At 49.9% G+C, this 18,002-nt stretch overlaps 1 protein-coding gene across 5 annotated transcripts; it reads right to left on the bottom strand.

The window, feature by feature from the left end:
* Nucleotides 1-1,027: 1,027 nt before the first annotated feature.
* SALL4 (spalt like transcription factor 4) lies at nt 1,028-17,367 on the bottom strand (the record flags this gene model as incomplete). 5 transcript variants are annotated; one of them, XM_080925600.1, is made up of 4 exons in its annotated part: nt 1,028-1,704; nt 3,712-4,004; nt 5,311-7,656; nt 17,226-17,367. In XM_080925600.1, 4 exons carry the CDS (start codon nt 17,365-17,367, stop codon nt 1,273-1,275), a joined length of 3,213 nt encoding a protein of 1,070 aa, XP_080781726.1. In that variant the 3' UTR covers nt 1,028-1,272. The 5 variants fall into 5 exon arrangements, with proteins under 5 accessions (XP_080781726.1, XP_080781728.1, XP_080781729.1 ...); XM_080925602.1 differs by having other exon boundaries at nt 6,625-7,656; XM_080925603.1 differs by having other exon boundaries at nt 6,637-7,656.
* Between the last annotated feature and the right edge of the window lie 635 nt (nt 17,368-18,002).

Genomic DNA, 18,002 nt, shown 5'->3' with positions numbered 1-18,002 from the left:
TTACAACAGCTGTTCAGAATTATTACACAAACAAAAATGTAATTAAAAACAAAAGCTCCAAAGAACCAACCATGAAGACTTCTTGAGCTTGGGGGGTGGGGGGAGGTCCTTCTCACCAGTACAACTCTTAGGTTTAAGACCTGGCAATACTTGGGTGGTCACAAAAATAGCAAAATAGAGACTTTTTGGCTACAAAAATAGATAATTGAGGTAGATAAATTAAAGCCCTCACATCCAACACTTGCTGGCCTCAACTCTACAGCCTTCATGATGGCAGGGGGTGGGCGGGTGGGTGTGAACATCTTAATAATCAAAATAAACAGAAAGGATACCATGTGGAAGAGAGGAGACCATCCTAGAGCTGCTGGGAAGAAACACAGTCCAATGCAGCAGACACTGAAGACAACCACATAGTATCTCCTGAGGAGCCCCACTCTGATGCCTGTCTGGGAAGAAGGTGGTTTGTGGGAGATGAGGGGGTGTAGGTGGCACTCAGGACTCTTAAATAAGCAGGATAATTGTGTGCTCCCCAGGGACTACCAGGGAGGGACCAGGGTATGCGTGTGCACGGAGGGTTTCCTACCCAAGGTGTGGGTTAACTGAACCACCTTAGTTTTCTGGCATTCTTCTCTCTTAAAGTACATTTAAAAAACAAAAACAAAAATAAGCAGAAAATGAAGACAGGGTCGGGAGGCATAAAACCAGATCCCTACATTTACCCGCATTAGTCACCATGGAAGGACACAGTGCCCTCACCCCAGGACTGGGTTAGCACTTGTCACTTCCACTGTGGTCCAACTGAGTCCCAACTGTTTCACTTCGAAACAGGTGACAGTCTTTGGAAACAGCCATGAGGTCACACAAAGTTTCTAGTATACAATTTGTCCCAAATTAACAAAACTATTTTTCAAAAAACCCGCTTCTTTCCAAAATGTTTATATTAAAAAAAAAAAAAAAAAGTCTGATTTTCTTTTTTTTTTTTCTATTTTTTTTTTCTTTTTGGTTTGTTTTTGTTGTTTTTCTGGGCATTTTTTTTTTTTTTTTTTTTTTTTTGGTTTTGTTATTTTCACTTTTTCTCCGTTCATTTTCACTTCTTTTGGAAAACAGCCCAATTATAGAGATTGTAGGATTGCCCAAGGCTATGTCACCTATATGGTCACAAAGCCACATCCCTTGCATACCAGGAAGAAGGGGAGGGGGGGGGGGAGATGGGTTATCAAAACTAAACAATGAAGCAGATCCTAGAATCTCATTCCAGCGGCCTCTTTCTCCTTAGCTGACCGCAATCTTATTTTCTTCCAGAAAGTGAGGGAACTGGTGTTTGGTCACCCCGTCGGGAACGGCGGGCTTCTCCATGTTCCCACTCATGGCCCCACTCACGCTGGTCTGGGAGCCATCAAGCCTGGAAAGCGTGGCATTGCTCACCACAGAGCTGGCCCCCAGTGACACAGGCAGGGTGGGAATTCCTCCACTCTGGATCACAGAGATCTCGTTGGTCTTCATGGCCAGACCCCCATTGAGGACGCTGGTATACTGGTTCCACGTGGCAGGGTCCACACCCACCGCGGGGGACAGGAGCTCCTTGGGAAACACCTCTGTGGCTCTCTTTCCTTCAGCACTCAGCGTGGTCATTGTGTTCTCTATGGCCAACTTCCTGCCCCGGCGGGCAGAGTTATTGTTGGCCCCATGAGTCATGTAGTGTACCTGTGGGGGGAAAGAGGGGACATTACAGAGAGTGTTTCACTAGATGGTCCCCTGCTTGTAGGCCCAAATCACCTGGGTTCATGCACACGCCATGGGGTGAAGGAGCACCCTGGGCTACTGTCAGATCTTGTATCAGTAAGCCAGAAATTAATAAAATTCAGGTTATCTGTACAGATGAGAACATGTTTATATGGGTACCACGATCCCCAGCTGATGCCTTTAATCTGAGCACTTGGATCTCTTGAGTTCAAGGCCAGCCTGGTCTACAGAGGGAGTTCCAGGACAGCCAGGACCATATGGTGAAACTGTCTTTTAATTTTTCTTTTAAATTCTGTCTATGTGTGGAGGCTAGAGTCATCAGGTCCCCAAAGTCGAGACTACTGGTGGTTGCTAAGCCATCGGACATGGCATCTAGGAATGAAACAGACCCTCAGCAAGAGCAGTTATGTGCTCCTTACTACTGAGCTATCTCACCAGCCCCTGGCTGACATTCAAAAGCCTCCTTAGGTGGCAGGCTCCCGGGCAGCCCATGAGCTCTGGGCCCGGGTCTTAACTGCGGGTAGCAGCTGCTGGCAAAGGGGTAGCAATGTACACCCGTCTTCCCAGGAAGCAGGAGATTTGACTCCAGCATCCACTGCTGAGACCAAGGCACCTCACCTGCTCAGATCCCTCAAGGAGAAAAGCACTTCCAACAGCCATGCAGGGCCGGTGAATTAATAAACGGCCTTCTTAATTAAGGCAAGCTCACTTCTTTTTTTTTTAAGATTTACTTATTTATTTCATGTATATGACTACACTGTAGCTGTCTTCGGATGGTTGTGAGCCACCATGTGGTTGCTGGGAATTGAACTCGGGACCTCTGGAAGAGCAGCCAGTGCTCTTAACCACTGAGCCATCTCTCCAGCCCCGGCAAGCTCACTTCTTAGTCCCATGTTCTGGTCAACTAATTTTTTGGTTTTTTTTTTTTTTTTTTTTTTTTTTTTTAAGAGACAGGCAGATTCCTGAGTTTGAGGCCAGCCTGGAGAGCCAGTTCCAGGACAGCCAGGGTCAGAGAAACCCTGTCTCAGAAAACACACAAAGAAGACAACGGAAGAGACAAGAATCTCTCCTAGCTGAGACTGACATTTAATATGGGTTCTCCCTGCCCACTGCCTTCACCTCCTAGGAGGTGGAACTCCCAAGGCTGGTTTAGAAGGTGACAGAGATGTCCCAAAAGCTTTTTGCCAGCCTGGCTTCACCCAGCACCAACGTGCAGTCTGTATTTTTTTTTCTTTTTTAAGTAGTGCCAAGAACTGAGCTCAGGTCCTCTGCAAGAATCACAAAATGCATTTAACCCTGAGCCATCTATCTACCCAGCCAATGACTGCACCCTTCCCTCCAGGTGATTCACTACATCTGACTACGCTTTCTTGTAGTTACCAAGTTCAAGAGCATCACAATTTGGGGCTAGAGAGATGGTGTAGTGATTAGAGCACTCAGTAACTCTTATAGGACCCAAGTTTTGACTCCCAGAACCCACGTGGTAAGCTAGCTCATTAACAATTTACTCAAGTGCCCGATTTCCATGAGCACGAGGCTCTGACGTGGCAGACACATACACATATACGCATATACATGCCTGCAAACACTCAGACCCACACAGAGAGCGAGCGAGAGAGCAAGAGAAGAGAGAGAGCGCACAAGAGAACAAGCAGTCAGGTATGGTGGCTCACACCTGTAATCCCAGTCAGGAGGATTATGAGTTCCAGCCAGCCTCGGCTACACAAGCAAGACTTTTACCCCAACACTTAGGAGACAGGCAGGAAGGTCTCTGAGGCCAGCCTGGTCTACAGTTTAAGTTCCAGGATAACCTAGTCTTACTACGTAGACCAAGCTGGCCACGAACTAAGAGAATGCCCCTGCCTCTGCCTCTGAGGTTGCTGGGTTTGTAACATCTGGGACACATGAACCACAATGAATGTTTTCTGTGCACACAGAGGTCACACACCAACACCCGTCGGAACCTACCTTTAGGTTGCCTTTCGTGGTGAAGGCCCGCCCACAAATGTTACATACGAAAGGCTTTTCTCCTGTGTGTGTCCGCTCATGGATCTGCAGGGCACTGGCAGATGAGAAATTCTTGCCACACCTCGTGCAACAGTGTTGCTTGGCCTGTCGGCGTGGCTGTGGCTGTGGCTGCGATGCTAGCAAAGGTGTGATTCCTGAGGGCATGCTGGGGGGTCCCACGTAGGCGCCAGGTACTTCAACTTTGATAAAGGTGGGCTGTGCTCGGATAAATGTTGAAGGGAGGCTGGTTCGACCTAACAGGAAGGGGAGAAATCCAAACTTTTATCACTTCACACCCAACTCACTGTTTAACAAAATGCTCCAGTTGCCTGCTAAATTTTGCTTAGAGAAACTATATTTCAGTAGTCACTTGCTTCACTGGTTTTAGGTGTGTGTGTGTGCGCGCGCGCGCGAGCGCGAATGCACAGGGTTGGTGTTCACTCACCTGTTTTGAGACAGATTCTCTCATGTGTCTAGAATATCCCCAGTGGTCTAGGCTACAAGGCCAGTGAGTTTAGGGGTCATCTTGTCTCCCATCCGCCAACACCAGGTACACACACCTCAGCACACCTGGCCTTTAAAAGCACATGTGTTCCAGAGAGCTAAACCCAGATCGTCACGTGTATGAGGCAGATGAGCAGCCACTAGCCTGGCCTCCGAGATCTTATTTACAAAGAAAATGGAGACGTTAAATCTTTTTTTATGGTTTAAAGTAGAGTTAGCATAGGAATGTCCCTACAGATAACACCTAAGACAGCATAAGACATTACCTTTAAGGTTCCGGCTCACCATCCCAGCTACTTGGGAGGAGACAGAAGAGATCTCAGGTGCAAGGCTTGCCCGGACTGCTCTACACAAAGAGCCCAAATGACTCTCCTCCTGCCAGCCCCCGAAAAAAGCCAGATATAGGGGTACACAGCTTCATCCCAGTCTACACAGTGAAGGAGACCCCATCTTAAAGAAATGGGATGGAAGCTAGGGGCATGTCGACCAGAGGAAAGACACCCTAGGCTGGAATCTCTGCACCCCGATGACTACAGTCACCGTTAAGCCATACCTAGGCCCCTTCTTTGATCCTAAAGACAATAAGGCATTGCCTTTCATATCCGAACTGTGTGTTTCATAGCCAGACCTCAAAACCAGGCCAATACCGCTTGATTTCCACAGCCCACTTCCCTAAACACACTTACTATGTTATGGCTGGCTAGCGTCACATCACCCACGTTCCCAGAGCGTCAAAGGGAAAAAATATCAGAACCAATATTCCTCATGCATGGATTGGGATTTATGACTGGCTCGTCCCCCTGGGCCTCAGTGTCCCATGCAAGAGCAAACTGTGGCTCCTAACCACTGCCTGGCCTCCGTGCATGTAGGCTGCTGGGCACTGAAGTGGCTCACATAGGGGATTAAAAGAATTTTTTTTAATATCGTACACACTCAAATCGACAAGAACTACGATAAACAAGGAAGGTCTACTAGGTGCAGGATAAAAAGCTATTAGACCCTGAACAGAGTAGCTAACTGCTTCAGAACATTAAGAGAAATCCAAAGTTCCCTCACCTTCAGGGTCCACGCGGCAGCTCTCGACGCCCTCGGCCTTCTGACCCTCAGGAGACCGGGACTTGATACTTCCTGCTTGGCTATTGGCAGGGGACACTGCCTGGTAGCACGTGGTCTCAGTGGCATCTGGGCTATGACTCTGACACTCCTGGTCACCCATGTGCGAGGACGAGTCATTGGCCAGGCAACTTTCACCAGCCTCCAGGGAGCCATTCTCTCGACTGCTCTGCCGCTGCAGGGCCAAAGTGGGGAGAGCCCCTTTCCCCTGAGCATTCAGGGGAGTCATCACAGGAAAGCCCAGAGAGGGCGATGCCAGGTGGGTATTGGGAACCAGCGCCAAGACTGTTGAGGGGCCGCTGGGGATATCCTGGGAACACACTTCCTCGGCTTCCATCCCTTCCGCTGCGTCTTCCTGGCAGACACTGCTGGCACTACCGTTCTCCCGGACGGCCATGGGCTCGGGAGCCGTGAAGTCACAGGGACTCTCTGGAAGAGGCGTATTGGGGATCTGGCCCCCCATGTGCATCCGGATATGCTGCTGTAACATGACGGCGTTGGTGAACTTCTTCTGGCAGATGGGGCACGAATGCTGGGTCTTTACGGCTGTGTTGGTTCGGTGAACCCCAAGATGTGTCTTCAGGTTGCCTTTGGTAGAGAAGGCCCGGCCGCAGATCTTACACTGGAACGGTCTCTCCCCTGTGTGGGTACGGTAATGCATCTTGAGGGAACTCTGACAGCTGAGGACCCGATGACATATGGGACACTCGTTGGGTTCAGTAGTGGCCTTGTCTATGTTCTCCACTAGCTGCTGCAATTTCAGGGTCTCTGACCCTGACTCTGAGGCCCCAGTGCCCTGGAAGCCCCCAGCCCTTGGGGGATTATGCATAATCCCCACCCCATGTACTGGAAGGCCCGCCTCGCTTTCAGGAGAAGGCCCTGGCTGAACATCGTTGGGCAAGGAGCCACCCATGAGGTCCTTGGGGTTAGGCCCTGAAGTGAGCTTTTGAGGTAGCCCTATGGAAGGGGTTCCCGTGACCGGGACAGGCTCAGTGTCTACAGAGAGACTTGATTCATCTACAGGGACAGGGAGTGTATAGTGAGGACCGGTGCTCGCTGCCCCTTTGTCCTGGAATTCGGCAAACAGCTGGGGGTTTGCCTTCACCTGAGGATGTCGATGGAAGTGGACTTTGAGGTTGCCCTTGGTGGTGAAGCGGTGACCACAGACAGGGCACACGTAAGGTCTCTCTCCAGTGTGGGAGCGGAGGTGAATCTGAAGGGAGCTATCGGTCCCGAAAACCTTGGAACAGTACCTACACCTGTGCTTACCGAGGACGCCCTCGTCCTTGGCCTTGACATCTACCGTGGAGACAGGGAGGTTTTGGGGTTTCCCTTTTCCTTTCTTAGACTGGTCGAGGGTCACAGTGGAGAAGGGACTCTGTAGGAGCACAGAGCCCGGAGTCTGAGGTAGCAGGGCATTCGGGAGGCGAGACATGAAGTTGGGGAGAACCCGAGTCCCGTCAGGCTTCAGGGTGAAGGGTGTAAACCCCGAGGACAAGGAGCTGGCTGTGGAGGGGACGCTGGCATGAGGTAGCTTGGCTTGTTTCAAGGCATCTAGAGACAGAGCTGGGTTTGAGGCTTTCTGGCTGAGCAGGGCCACAGCAGCAGACACCTGCTGGGACACTGAGACCTGCTGAGACACGTGGTTGCTTAAGGCTTTCAGGGTGTCTGCACCAGCCACCCCGGAGTGGAGGGCCTGGGCGGCCCACATGTTCACCTGGACTCGGATCTGTTCCATAAGCTGGATCTGCTGGAGCTGCTGCTGCTGCAGGAACAGGATCTGCTCCAGGACCCATGGGATGCTGTGGGCAGCGGGCACCGGGGCCACAGGGGCCTCCACACTCCGTTGGTTCACTGCCACCTTGGTGCCGCGGAGCGCCTGCAGAGTCACATTGGTGTTCGCTACTTTGCCTTTGGGTAAATAGCTTACGTCCTGGGGTGTGGGTGACTGGGTAGCCTCTGTCTTCAAGTACAAGATGGAGTCCGTGCCTAGCTTTTCCTTCAAGTCCTCCGAGCCGCCGCCGTTCTCCTGCAGACCGTCTTTATTGCTTGGGCTGCCTGGCTGGTGACTCAGGACAGCACTGGAAAAGTCCTCTGAAGGCACTGGCCCCTCGCTGTCATTCATGATGAGGACGGGAGGGTTTTTAGTGCAACTTTTCTTGTGTTCCATGAATTCCGAGAGACTAAAGAACTCAGCACAGCATTTGTGGCAGATGTGGGTGTCCTCCTGCCGGGGCCGCTTCACCGGGATGGAGTCCTCTGAGACTTCATCGCCGTTCCCTGGGGCACCTGTGGAAGGAGAAAAGCAGGTGAGCATGCTGCCCTGAGAAGGGCTGCAGAATGACTTACAGAAATACACAGTTCTCCATCACCATGTTGATTCCGGAAGACCGTAAGGGGCGCTAAGTCCCCATACCTAAATGACCAAAACAGGATAAGGGGAATTATGTCTCCCTAGAAGGCACAAGCAAGCCTCACATGCCCCATGACTCTCTGTGTACACGACTTGATCTGGACAGGACCTCACTTAACCCAGGCAGCCTCAAACCTGCTTTGTAGCAGAGGCTGGCTTTGAACTCCTAACTCTCCCTGCCTCTATTTCCAGAGTGCTGAGATTACCAGAGTCTATTACCACCCTGGATGGGATACCAGGGCTTTTGGCGAACGTTCAGCTGGGTCTTAAACACAAGTGTGTAGCATCACTCCAAGGAAAAATAGCGAGACACAGTCCCAAAGAACAGGGCCCTCAAGAGAAAAGACTTAACCGCCCTCACCAAGTGCTGAAGTCACAGGAATACTGTCAGCTCTCCAATTCTCCAGAGCCTGGAGGAACCCTGACACTAACTTCAGACCTTCCACATCAGTGAGAATGAAGACTGTTTTCAATCCATCCAACCTGTGATCACTTGTTACAGCAATACCCAGCTACTTTATTATTATAGGAACTCTGTAGCTCAGGTTAGCATGATTTCACAGTCATCCTACCTCAGCCTCCCAGGAGCTAGGATTATTATTTATTTTATGTATGTGAGTACACTACTGTCCCTGTCTTCAGACACACCAGAAGAGGGCATCAGATCCCACTACAGATGGTTGTGAGCCACCATGTGGTTGCTGGGATTTGAACTCAGGACCTCTGGAAGAGCAGTCAGTGCTCTTAACCACTGAGCCATCTCTCCAGCCCAGGAGCCAGGATTAAAGCCATGTGCCGCTACACCCCACTAGATAATTTGTTAAACTAACCCCACCCATCCCTCTGTGCTGGCTTGCACAGACTAACAGACAGGACAGCCAACACCACAGACATCGGAACAGAGTCAAATCATACCGATTCCCACCACGACCCACGCAAAATGGAAACAAATCACACGCAGCTTAGGTGATGAGCATCCATCACCCAGGAAGGACTGGATCTAAAGAACTTTAAAGGGGACAACAAGACATCAATCCATCCCAGTTTAGGCAAGCCTGTGGGATCAGCGACCTGGGAGGCTGAAACAGATGGATCATGAGTTCCGAACCAGCCTGGTAGTAGCTAGGGCCTTTAACCATATCAATCCAGGAGCAGAGGTAGCCAGCCATATCCCTGGGATTTCAAGACTAACCTGTTAGATAAAATAGAGCAAGTTCCAGCCATTCCACTAGTCCTATTTCCAAAGGCCAGCTAGGTAACTTAGCAAGAACAGCTGGGTTTGGGGATACAACTCAGCAATAGAGAACCTGCCCAGCCTCTGAGTTAAATCCCCAGTACCACGGCAAAAATCACTTGGAATACAGAACAGTGTACCCTGGGGGAATCTGAGGACCAGGGTCTTTCTACAAATGCGTCTCCATGGGAAAAGCTACAGACAAAGACTGGCAAGAATGCTGACAAACTTCACGTCCAAGGACAGAGTCTGGTGTCAAACTCTAAAAGCAAACTTTTATGTGAAGAAAGAAAAAGAAAACTAGATAAGCAAGGGGATGCTGAAACCCCACAAATCCTCCACGGGCTGCCAGTCCATTCCTAAGACGTTAAATACAGAAGATCCAAGTTAGGACTGTTCTGTTTGGTCTTCTCAGCATTGAGATGGTGTAAAAGTAATGTCTTCAGCAGTCTGATGCTCAGATCCTGAGGCCTTCCTCCCTTTACTATTTATTGGTCTGTGGCCACACGGATGGGCTTGCTTATGCTGTTATCCCATATATATGGAAGTCAGAGGACAACCTATGGAAATTAGCTTTCTCCTCCACCTCTAGGTGGAGACTCATACAGGTCATCGGCATGTCTTAACTAGCTAAGTCGCCTTACAGGCCTACCCTGAGTCTTCAGTGTAGTTTTCTGAGAGTGTCAAATAGGTCAGGCTGATCTCAAACTACTCACTGCCCTCCCAAGTGCAGAATCCACAAGTGGCAAGAAGACCAGATTCAACTCAAGAGCCTCACGAGCCAGGGAAGGGCCCTAGCACCCCACTACCAATATGGCTGCCAGGTTCAATCTAGCACAGCCTTAGTAAAACTTTCAACGGTCCCTAGTTTTGGGTCGAGGAATTGGATGGAATATTTGCAGGTACGTGTGGCTAAGGGAGCAACAGTCACCCTAAATATTGACTGCTAAGGCACTGAGTTCCAAGTATGTTTATCAGGGGAGCTAGAGAAATGGCTCAGTGGTTAAGAGCACTGACTGCTCTTCCAGAGGTCCTGAGTTCAATTCCCAGCAACCACATGGTGGCTCACAACCATCTGTAATGGAATCTTCTGGTATATCTGAAGGAAACAATAGTGTTATATAAATTTAAAAAAGTCTTTAAAAAGTTTATCGTTTATCAGGAGATAGCTCACTGAGTATGAGAGGTGGTTGTTCCTGCACAGGACCCAGGTTTGACTCCCAGCACATGACTGTCTGTAACTCCAGTTCCAAGGGATCTAGTGTCCTTTTCCCACCTGCACGCACCGTATATACATGATACATACATGTCCACATAAACATGTCCACATATACATACCCTCAGGCAAAACACTTATACACAAAGATAATAAAGTCTGTATCAATGTGATGTAACTAGGCCCTCAGAGCGGCGGAGTACCAGTAGCTTTCACTGAGAGGGGAGAGGAGGCCTAGGACCCCATGTCAGGTCTTTCGCTCATACACCCGGAAAACAGCATTTTTTTCTCAACAGTATAAGACAGTCTAGGGGATCCTGCTGGATAGGAAGCCGTGAAGCAAGACACTTTAAGCGCAGTACAAGAAAGGCAGACAGTAAAAGCTAATAAAGGGATACAGCTAGCTCTCTCGCTCATGCTCTCTCTCTCTCTCTCTCTCTCTCTCTCTCTCTCTCTCTCAAAAAAAAAACAAAACAAAAAACAAAAAGGAAAAGGAAAAAAGAAAAAGCTGGGGGTTGGGGTTGGGCAGCAAGAAGCATACATCTGCATTCTACACCAGCACAGAATAAGTCATGTGACCATACACCCTTGGAATAGCCTCACCCAAAGAGGCAGAGGACCAGAAGAAGTTCAAGATCATCCTTGTTTAACATGAGGTGGCCTAGATACAGGATACCTGGTACCAAAGAATTTAAAATTAGGATGTAAACCTGTAATTACAGCCCTAGAGAGGTTCCTAACTTCCAGGTCAGCCTGGGCTACCTGATCCTGTCTAAATACCACAACTTTCAGGTGTAGGACCAGGGTTGCTTGGTTAATGTTATTTCAAGGCCCAAGTAGCAGGTGGCTCAGGTGTTCTTCCAGAGGACCAGGGTTTGATTCCCAGCACCTACACCATCTCAAGTACTAATCAGGTATGAATTCAGTGAACATTAACAACACACACACACACACACACACACACCAGATAACCCAGCGAGGTGGGACACACCTTCCAATCCCAGCATTCAGGAGGTGTCTACAGCTACAGGGAGAGAAAAAAAAAAAAAAAAAGTTTAAAGAAAAGTCCTGTGGGAAGAAGGGGACAGGTAGCCTCCCTGCACATGTGACTGAACAGTATCATCTCCCTCAGAAACTCGTCTGCACATTAACTAACAGCCACCAACAAAAAAAAACAAAAAAAAAAAAAAAAACAAAAACAAAAAACAAAATAACTTTGTTTTCTCTAAGAAGAGAACCACAGAGTCTTTACTGTTGTCTGAACTGTGACAAGCCACGCTGGCCGGAACACACAAGGCAACCTCAAACTAGCCTCTGCCTCAACAGGGATTTTAATATTCCAGCACTTCAGGCCTTGCCTGAATTTTTAGAAGAATTTTTGAAAGGCAGGAAGCAGGCTGGGCAGGGTGTGGGTGTGTCTACAGGGAAGCAGGGAAACAAAAAACAAACAAAAAAAAAAAAAACCCCATTGGCAGCCCGGGCTAGAGCAGTGTGGGCACTTTGGGAAGGTCCTTTTCCCTTTTCTGTTTGTATCTTGAGACGGGGTTTCTCTGTGTAGCCATCCCTGGCTGTCCTCAATCTCACTCAGTACACCAGGCTAGCCTGGAATCCAGAAACTAGCTTGCCTCTGTCTCCAGAGTCCCAGAGTGTGCCACCACCACCCCTCAAGAAGGTCCCTTTAAATTGGCACCAACTGGGGCAGAAGGGCTCCCAGTGATGGCAGCCTCTCTATCCATCCGCCCTTCCTTCTCTTCTCACCCACTCTACTTTGGAAGCTATCAATGCCCTGCACAAACACACCCTTCACTCCAATTCAGCTTTACCTGGTGCAGATTTTAACTGTCCTCCCTCATCCTCGGCATCCAGATGACCTCGAACCTCCGATATCTAACTTCCAGCTCCCTAGTGCTCCAATAAATGCAAGCTCTGCAGGGCTGGATAGACCCTACAGCTTGCTGAGCCTCCTGCACGATGGGCGGGCCAGGCCAGCACTCTATACTCACTGGATCACATCCCGGTCTGTCTTTAGAAGGCCAAAACATAGCATGCCATAAACAGCCAGGGTAACACAGAAAAAAACCTTACCTCAGAGAAACCTAAATAAATAATTGTTCTCCAACCACACTGTCATTTGATTAACAAAGGGTATACATTACCATAATATTCCTGATATCCATAAAGGAGATACACAACAGACACCAACGTAGGAGGCTCTGAGGGATCCTGTCTGGCACACCCTCTGATTTGCCCCTCACCCCCACATGGGGTAGGCTCTCCCACTGAGCAGTATCTCCGACCCCCAAGCTTTTAATCTCCGGGATTTAGCATGCCACATGCAATGCAAACACTATGTAAATACTTTTCAGGCTGCATTGTTTAGGGGAGAAATGGCCAGGAAGGAAAAAAAAAAAAAAAAGTCAGCCCAGGGCCCTCTGTCATTTTCCCAGCGCTTGCAAAGGGAAAGACAAGAGGGCTAAATGTTTTCATTTCTGATAATTGTTCATAGATTGCTGTACCTCATTCTCCGGTATCCTCTGCATGCTCAGCCTTCAGCTGAAAAGGGATCTACGGCACAAGAAAGGTTAAGCTCCTCTGCCCCAGAAGGATGCACTGGCTCAGAGTGATTTACTGCCGGGATGCCAACCACCCTCACTGTATACACAAGCCCCAAAGCCTCTCCTTCCCTCCCTCCCGCCTGACCACTGCACCGGTAACATCCCACTTAAAACTGTAGCCGATGTTTGCTTAGGCAGTAAAAAACTACCTCATCCATACCACTGCCGGCAAATAATGGAACAGAGTATTTGCCAAGGAGAAAGAGGACCCCGTTAGGAACAATTGCTGGCTATGCTTAAGTTAACCTGAAGGGAAGGGAAGCAAAGTCCACAGGGATAAGGCCAGACAGCGTGGCCTCCATCCCCCACCCCGAATTTTAGGAATGTTATCTCTTCAGCATCTAGTTATCCAGTAAGTTGGAAGAATGCAGTAAACCCAGCAGGGGTCTTCGATTTAATCTCAGCCAGATGAATGGAAAATGCGCTTACTATTGTATAGGAAGAAAGCTAATCAACCAGAGGCCAATCCCTGGCAGAAGACACTCAAAACAACTAAAAACAAAACAAAAAAAAAAAAAAAGAAAGAAAGAAATCTGTGTATCCTGATAAAAGCCTGGAGCCTTGGGCTTATCTGTATTATAGAAAGACAATGAGTTTACCTAAAGCACACACTACCTTAGGCCCTGCCCTACCTCCAGGATAAATGATTACCAAAAAAAAAAAAAAAAAAAAAAAAAAAAGAATTATGTCTCTGGGTATTAGAGCCAGCTGTTTTAAACCAGTTTGATACAGCAAGCCTTAACATCTACATACAGAGAGGTCAAATTAGACCTGAAACTAAGTTTCTAGCTAATCAAGAGCTGCAGGTATCAAAAGCAATCACGGATTAAAGTTCAGGGGGCCTAGGGAAAAGATTCTGAAAGGGTAAAGGTGGAAAGACAAGAGCGGGTAAAGACGCTTGCCCCATCTAACGCAGGACCCCAGATCCCAATGACCCCTCTGTCCTCCGAATGCACACTGTGGCAGCACACACGGCAATTCAACACTTTCTATAAAATAAAGCCACACATAAGTAAGGAATACTTGCCTCAGCTGGAACAAGCTAGCCAACTTCAAGAGAGCTCAGAGGTGTCTCTTCCTGGGAGGAAGAAACGAGGCTGGTTAGAGCCTTGGATCAGGGCTTTAACCTGTTTAGGCGTGTTTGCAAAAAAGTAGACTAAAGTGGCAGTAACAACCTCCGGAATTTATCTCCTATTAGTTTTTTTCCCCCCAAATCACGTAACCCCAAGAAAGAAACTATGTTAGTTCCGAGTTGGTTGCTGGAGTCTTGTCATCACAGTTTCTGAAGGCTATTTGAAAAAAATCAAAAGGGGACTGGGTTTTGTGGGACAAGTCTCATAAGGCTGGAACCGGTTAGAAAGCTGTCGTAACTACAACACGGACAGACTGGGGGAACGGTGGGGGGTGTCACCAAACCAAAGCAGCTTCAAGCACCTCGGCTGCCCCTTACAAAGGACAGCAAATCCCGATTGCTCTAGGGCCATCAACAAACACCCCCATGGATTCAAGTGAAGGGTAAAGTCAAGTGAAGGGTAAAGTCAAGTGAAAGCACTGGCCGACCCTGGCCACCCAGGAACCTCTATTAACTTTCCAGAGTAAAATACTGAAGCTGCTTCAGTTGTAAGAGCAGTGAGGTCCCGCAAGGTTCCAGGCTGAAGCCTGCCACGCACCATGTTCCAGTGAAAACTGTCATCCTGGATGAGATCAACACGCAATCTGATTCTATAACAAACCTCTGCACTGCCACCATATACAAGGGCCCAAAAGCCGGGTGAGTAGTCAAGGTTACACCTAGAATGAAATCCCAATCCTTTTACCAAATCCTGCCAAAACCCTTTTCCCCAAATTCTCACTTGACACTTTACATCCAAAAGTAGAAGATTCAAAAACAACCGTGCCTCAGCTGCCCCAAAATGGTTCCCTAGTCCCCTACTTCAAACAGAAACTGCTAACCCCCACATCAACAGTGACAAAGTATCATTTCCTGGCGGCTGAACACCAGGGAGGGTTAGGGAGCGCATTTTACATGCAATTAAATGAGTAAAAAAGGCCATGTGCAAATTAGAATCGCCCTCCCCCTATAGGGAAGACTAAACTCGCTTGAAACCTTTAACTAAGCCAAGCACAGGCAGGTCAATAGAGGATGGAGAGGACCGCTAAATTACTAAAAACCTGGGAATCTTAATAGCTGAAGGTTGTAATCCAGTTTAGCACAAAGGGCATTTGGAACCCTTTTGAGAAAATGCTAATTTTCCTTTAAGTACTGTAAGCCCCTTCTCCTTGACCACCTGCGGATTTTTTGATCTGCTAATTATTGCCCGAATTTCATTTTCCTTGCAAAAAAAAAAAAAAGATCTGCATTCTCTTGCAGACCAAGAGGGATCCAAAAGCTTCCAAAAGATGAAGCTATCTAAAACTTAGGGTGAACCCAAAATGCAGCCATTAAAATTTTCCTAATAAAAGCTCTTCCCTAGACCACAATCTAAATCCCCCTAACGCCCTGCAAACGCATTTTAAGAATTCTTGGGGAAGATTCTCAAACACTGACAGTAGTGTGGAAGGTGGGGGACCCCCACAGAGATCGCCAGGGTGCCGGTCTCCGACCCAGCTTAGCCTAACTCACCAGGTGTGTGACGCAGTCCGCACATAACCGGTCTCCAGAGGGCGCCCGCAAGCCAGCGGCCGGGCTCGGACCGCGGGTGATCCGCAGAGAACTAGCTTCCCAAACCGCGGTGGCAGCCCGCGCCCAGCGGCCTCTGGGTGCAACCAAGTTAACCGCGATTCCAGCCAGCGGAGATTTCGGAAGCCCTTCTATAGCAACCTACCCCTCCATTCCGCCCACCCCCAGAGTCCCAACCATCAGCTAAATAGGAAAAAAACAAAACAAAAAACTAGTATGCGCTCACCCCAAATGGAGGGGGAAGGGAGGTCATCGCAGGACCAGGGGAGGGGTCAGGGCCCGGAGCTCGCCCCTCCTCTCCAGAGGAAGCAGGCGGGCTGAGGGTTAACCCTTTTGTTCCAGGTGGACCAGGCGACCCAGCATCTCCACGATTTGCACCCCCACCCCCATCTCCCCGAGCCAAGGCACAAAGAGTCCATCCCAGCTGCCCAGCCCTATGAAGTGGGATGCTCCAAAGCCCCAAAACTCACATCCGCCCCCTCAAACAAGCCATGACCTTCCAGTTGCCCTGGGGAGGTGGGGGGGATACAATGAGGTAGAAGGTCACTGAACTTTGATAAACTCGGGAAGTTTGGGAAAAGTAGGGTCACACTCCCGGAAAAACAGGAGCGCCCAAGCCGAGCGCGCAGTTCTCCGCGCACCGCCCACCATACGCGGAGAGCTGGAATCGAGCGGGAGGCCCGGGGGTACCCCGTCCTCTCCACGTTCCCAGTTTCTCTGGCGACAGTCCGGCGGCAGGGACGAGGGGCTCGCCCGCAGGTCCCAACCGCGTCGAGGTCCTGAACTCCGTGGAGGCGCAGGCCGGGTCAGCCGCAACTCGACCTCTCCCCTTTCACCTCTCGGGCGTGTGCTGAGCAGTGCCGCCCGGGGAATCCGTGCAAGAAAATAAATAAATAATGGAGCGGGGATGACCATGCACCCGCTGCCCGCGCCCCGGCCCGCACCCTCCTGCTGGCCGCGGTTATTTTTAGATAGTCGGAAATCAAAGATGGCTGGAGGTCAGGCCCCGAAAGGTTAGGGCGAGGATCGGCAGCAGGCGGCGTAGCCCCCGGAGAAGGCGGAAAGCAGAGAGAAAAAAAAGTAAACAAAATATCTAAAATTACAAAAAAATAGAATAAAAGCTCTGAAAGGGAACTAAACCCAGCAGCCTCCCCCGCCCTCTGCGCTGCGCGGGTGGCCTGCACCCCGGCCTGGGGGTGGGGAGAGGTCGCGCCCCCTCCCCCCACTCGGCCTGGGAGGGGCGCGTGCAACAGATCGCCCTCCTGGGGGGGTCCCCAGAGGTGCGCCCCTCCCCCAAGGGCCCCAAGAGGGTAGTGGAGGGTGGGGAACTTGGGGGGTCTCTTTCTTTTAAAAGCGGCGCCACTAGAGTGGGGGCGAAGGAAGCCCAAGTTACCGGCGTAGGGGGGGTACTTATGTATCCAGGCGAGGGAAACCAATTATGGAACTGGAAGCTGGAGGGAAAGGCAGAGTGTGGAATCAACTTTACAATAAGAGAGAACTGGGGGGATTTGCAAAAAGGTGGGGGGATTGAGGCTCCCTCCGAGTTGGAGGGGACTGAGGCTCCCCCCTCCGCGTCTCTCCTTTCCCGGAACAGAGTCCGGAATCCCCTTTCCAGAATCGGCTCCCGGAACCCGCGCCCTCGAGGGACGCGCGACTGTGCTGGGAGCGCCCTCCCGGGACGCACGGACGGCCGGGCGCACGGACGGGGCCGCAGCGGCACTCACCCGGTTCCTCCGCCGCCGGCGCCTCTGCGAGGTCGGGGCTCGGTTGCAGCAGCGGCTGCTCGCCCTGGCCTTCCTCCCAGTTGATGTGCTGGGGCTTCGCCTGCTTGCGCCTCGACATGGTGCGCGCATCGGGGCGCCGGGAAGAGCCCTGGTGACTTGCCCCCTCTCCGCCACCAATTCCTGGAGTTGGGAAATTTTACCCCCCTTCGGCCGGAACGCGCATGTCCCAGTAATTATTATTATCAATAATGCATTGCGATTTATCATGAGCTCTGACAGCTGATTGGCCTGGGTCCAAGACCTCAGAGATCATTTAAATAAGCCCTCATTGATCAGGGAGGGAAGAGGCATGCTGGGCCTTGTAGTCCGGCCCTACATGTGACAAAGGCGTGTTCATCTGGGAAGCATAGCTAATTAGCATCCGGGCTCAGATTGGCCGAGGCGTGGACGGACTTGGGGGGAGGGGGGGAAATCATCCTCGCGGCGACTATCCGAATTCTGGGGTGAAAAAGGAAAATTGGTTTATTGCAAACCAGGGCGGGACATGAAAGTTCTAGAACCGATGTATCTCGATTACGCGCTCCACAAAAATTATTGTAGTAATTGGCGTAGTTGATAACTACCAGCTGAGAAAGGTCTCTCTCCCCGCTCACAGAAAAATACTTCGGTTTAACTTTTCCCTCTAAAATCAAACCTGACAAGAGACTCGAGTCCCTTATCATTTTATTTTGCTTTTTTGAAATGTTAAAAAAT

This window comes from Micromys minutus, assembly GCF_963924665.1.
Source record: "Micromys minutus genome assembly, chromosome: 11".
Lineage (NCBI taxonomy): Eukaryota > Metazoa > Chordata > Mammalia > Rodentia > Muridae > Micromys > Micromys minutus.
Note: the sequence above shows the minus strand (reverse complement) of the source record. Positions and strands in the feature narration are given on the sequence as shown.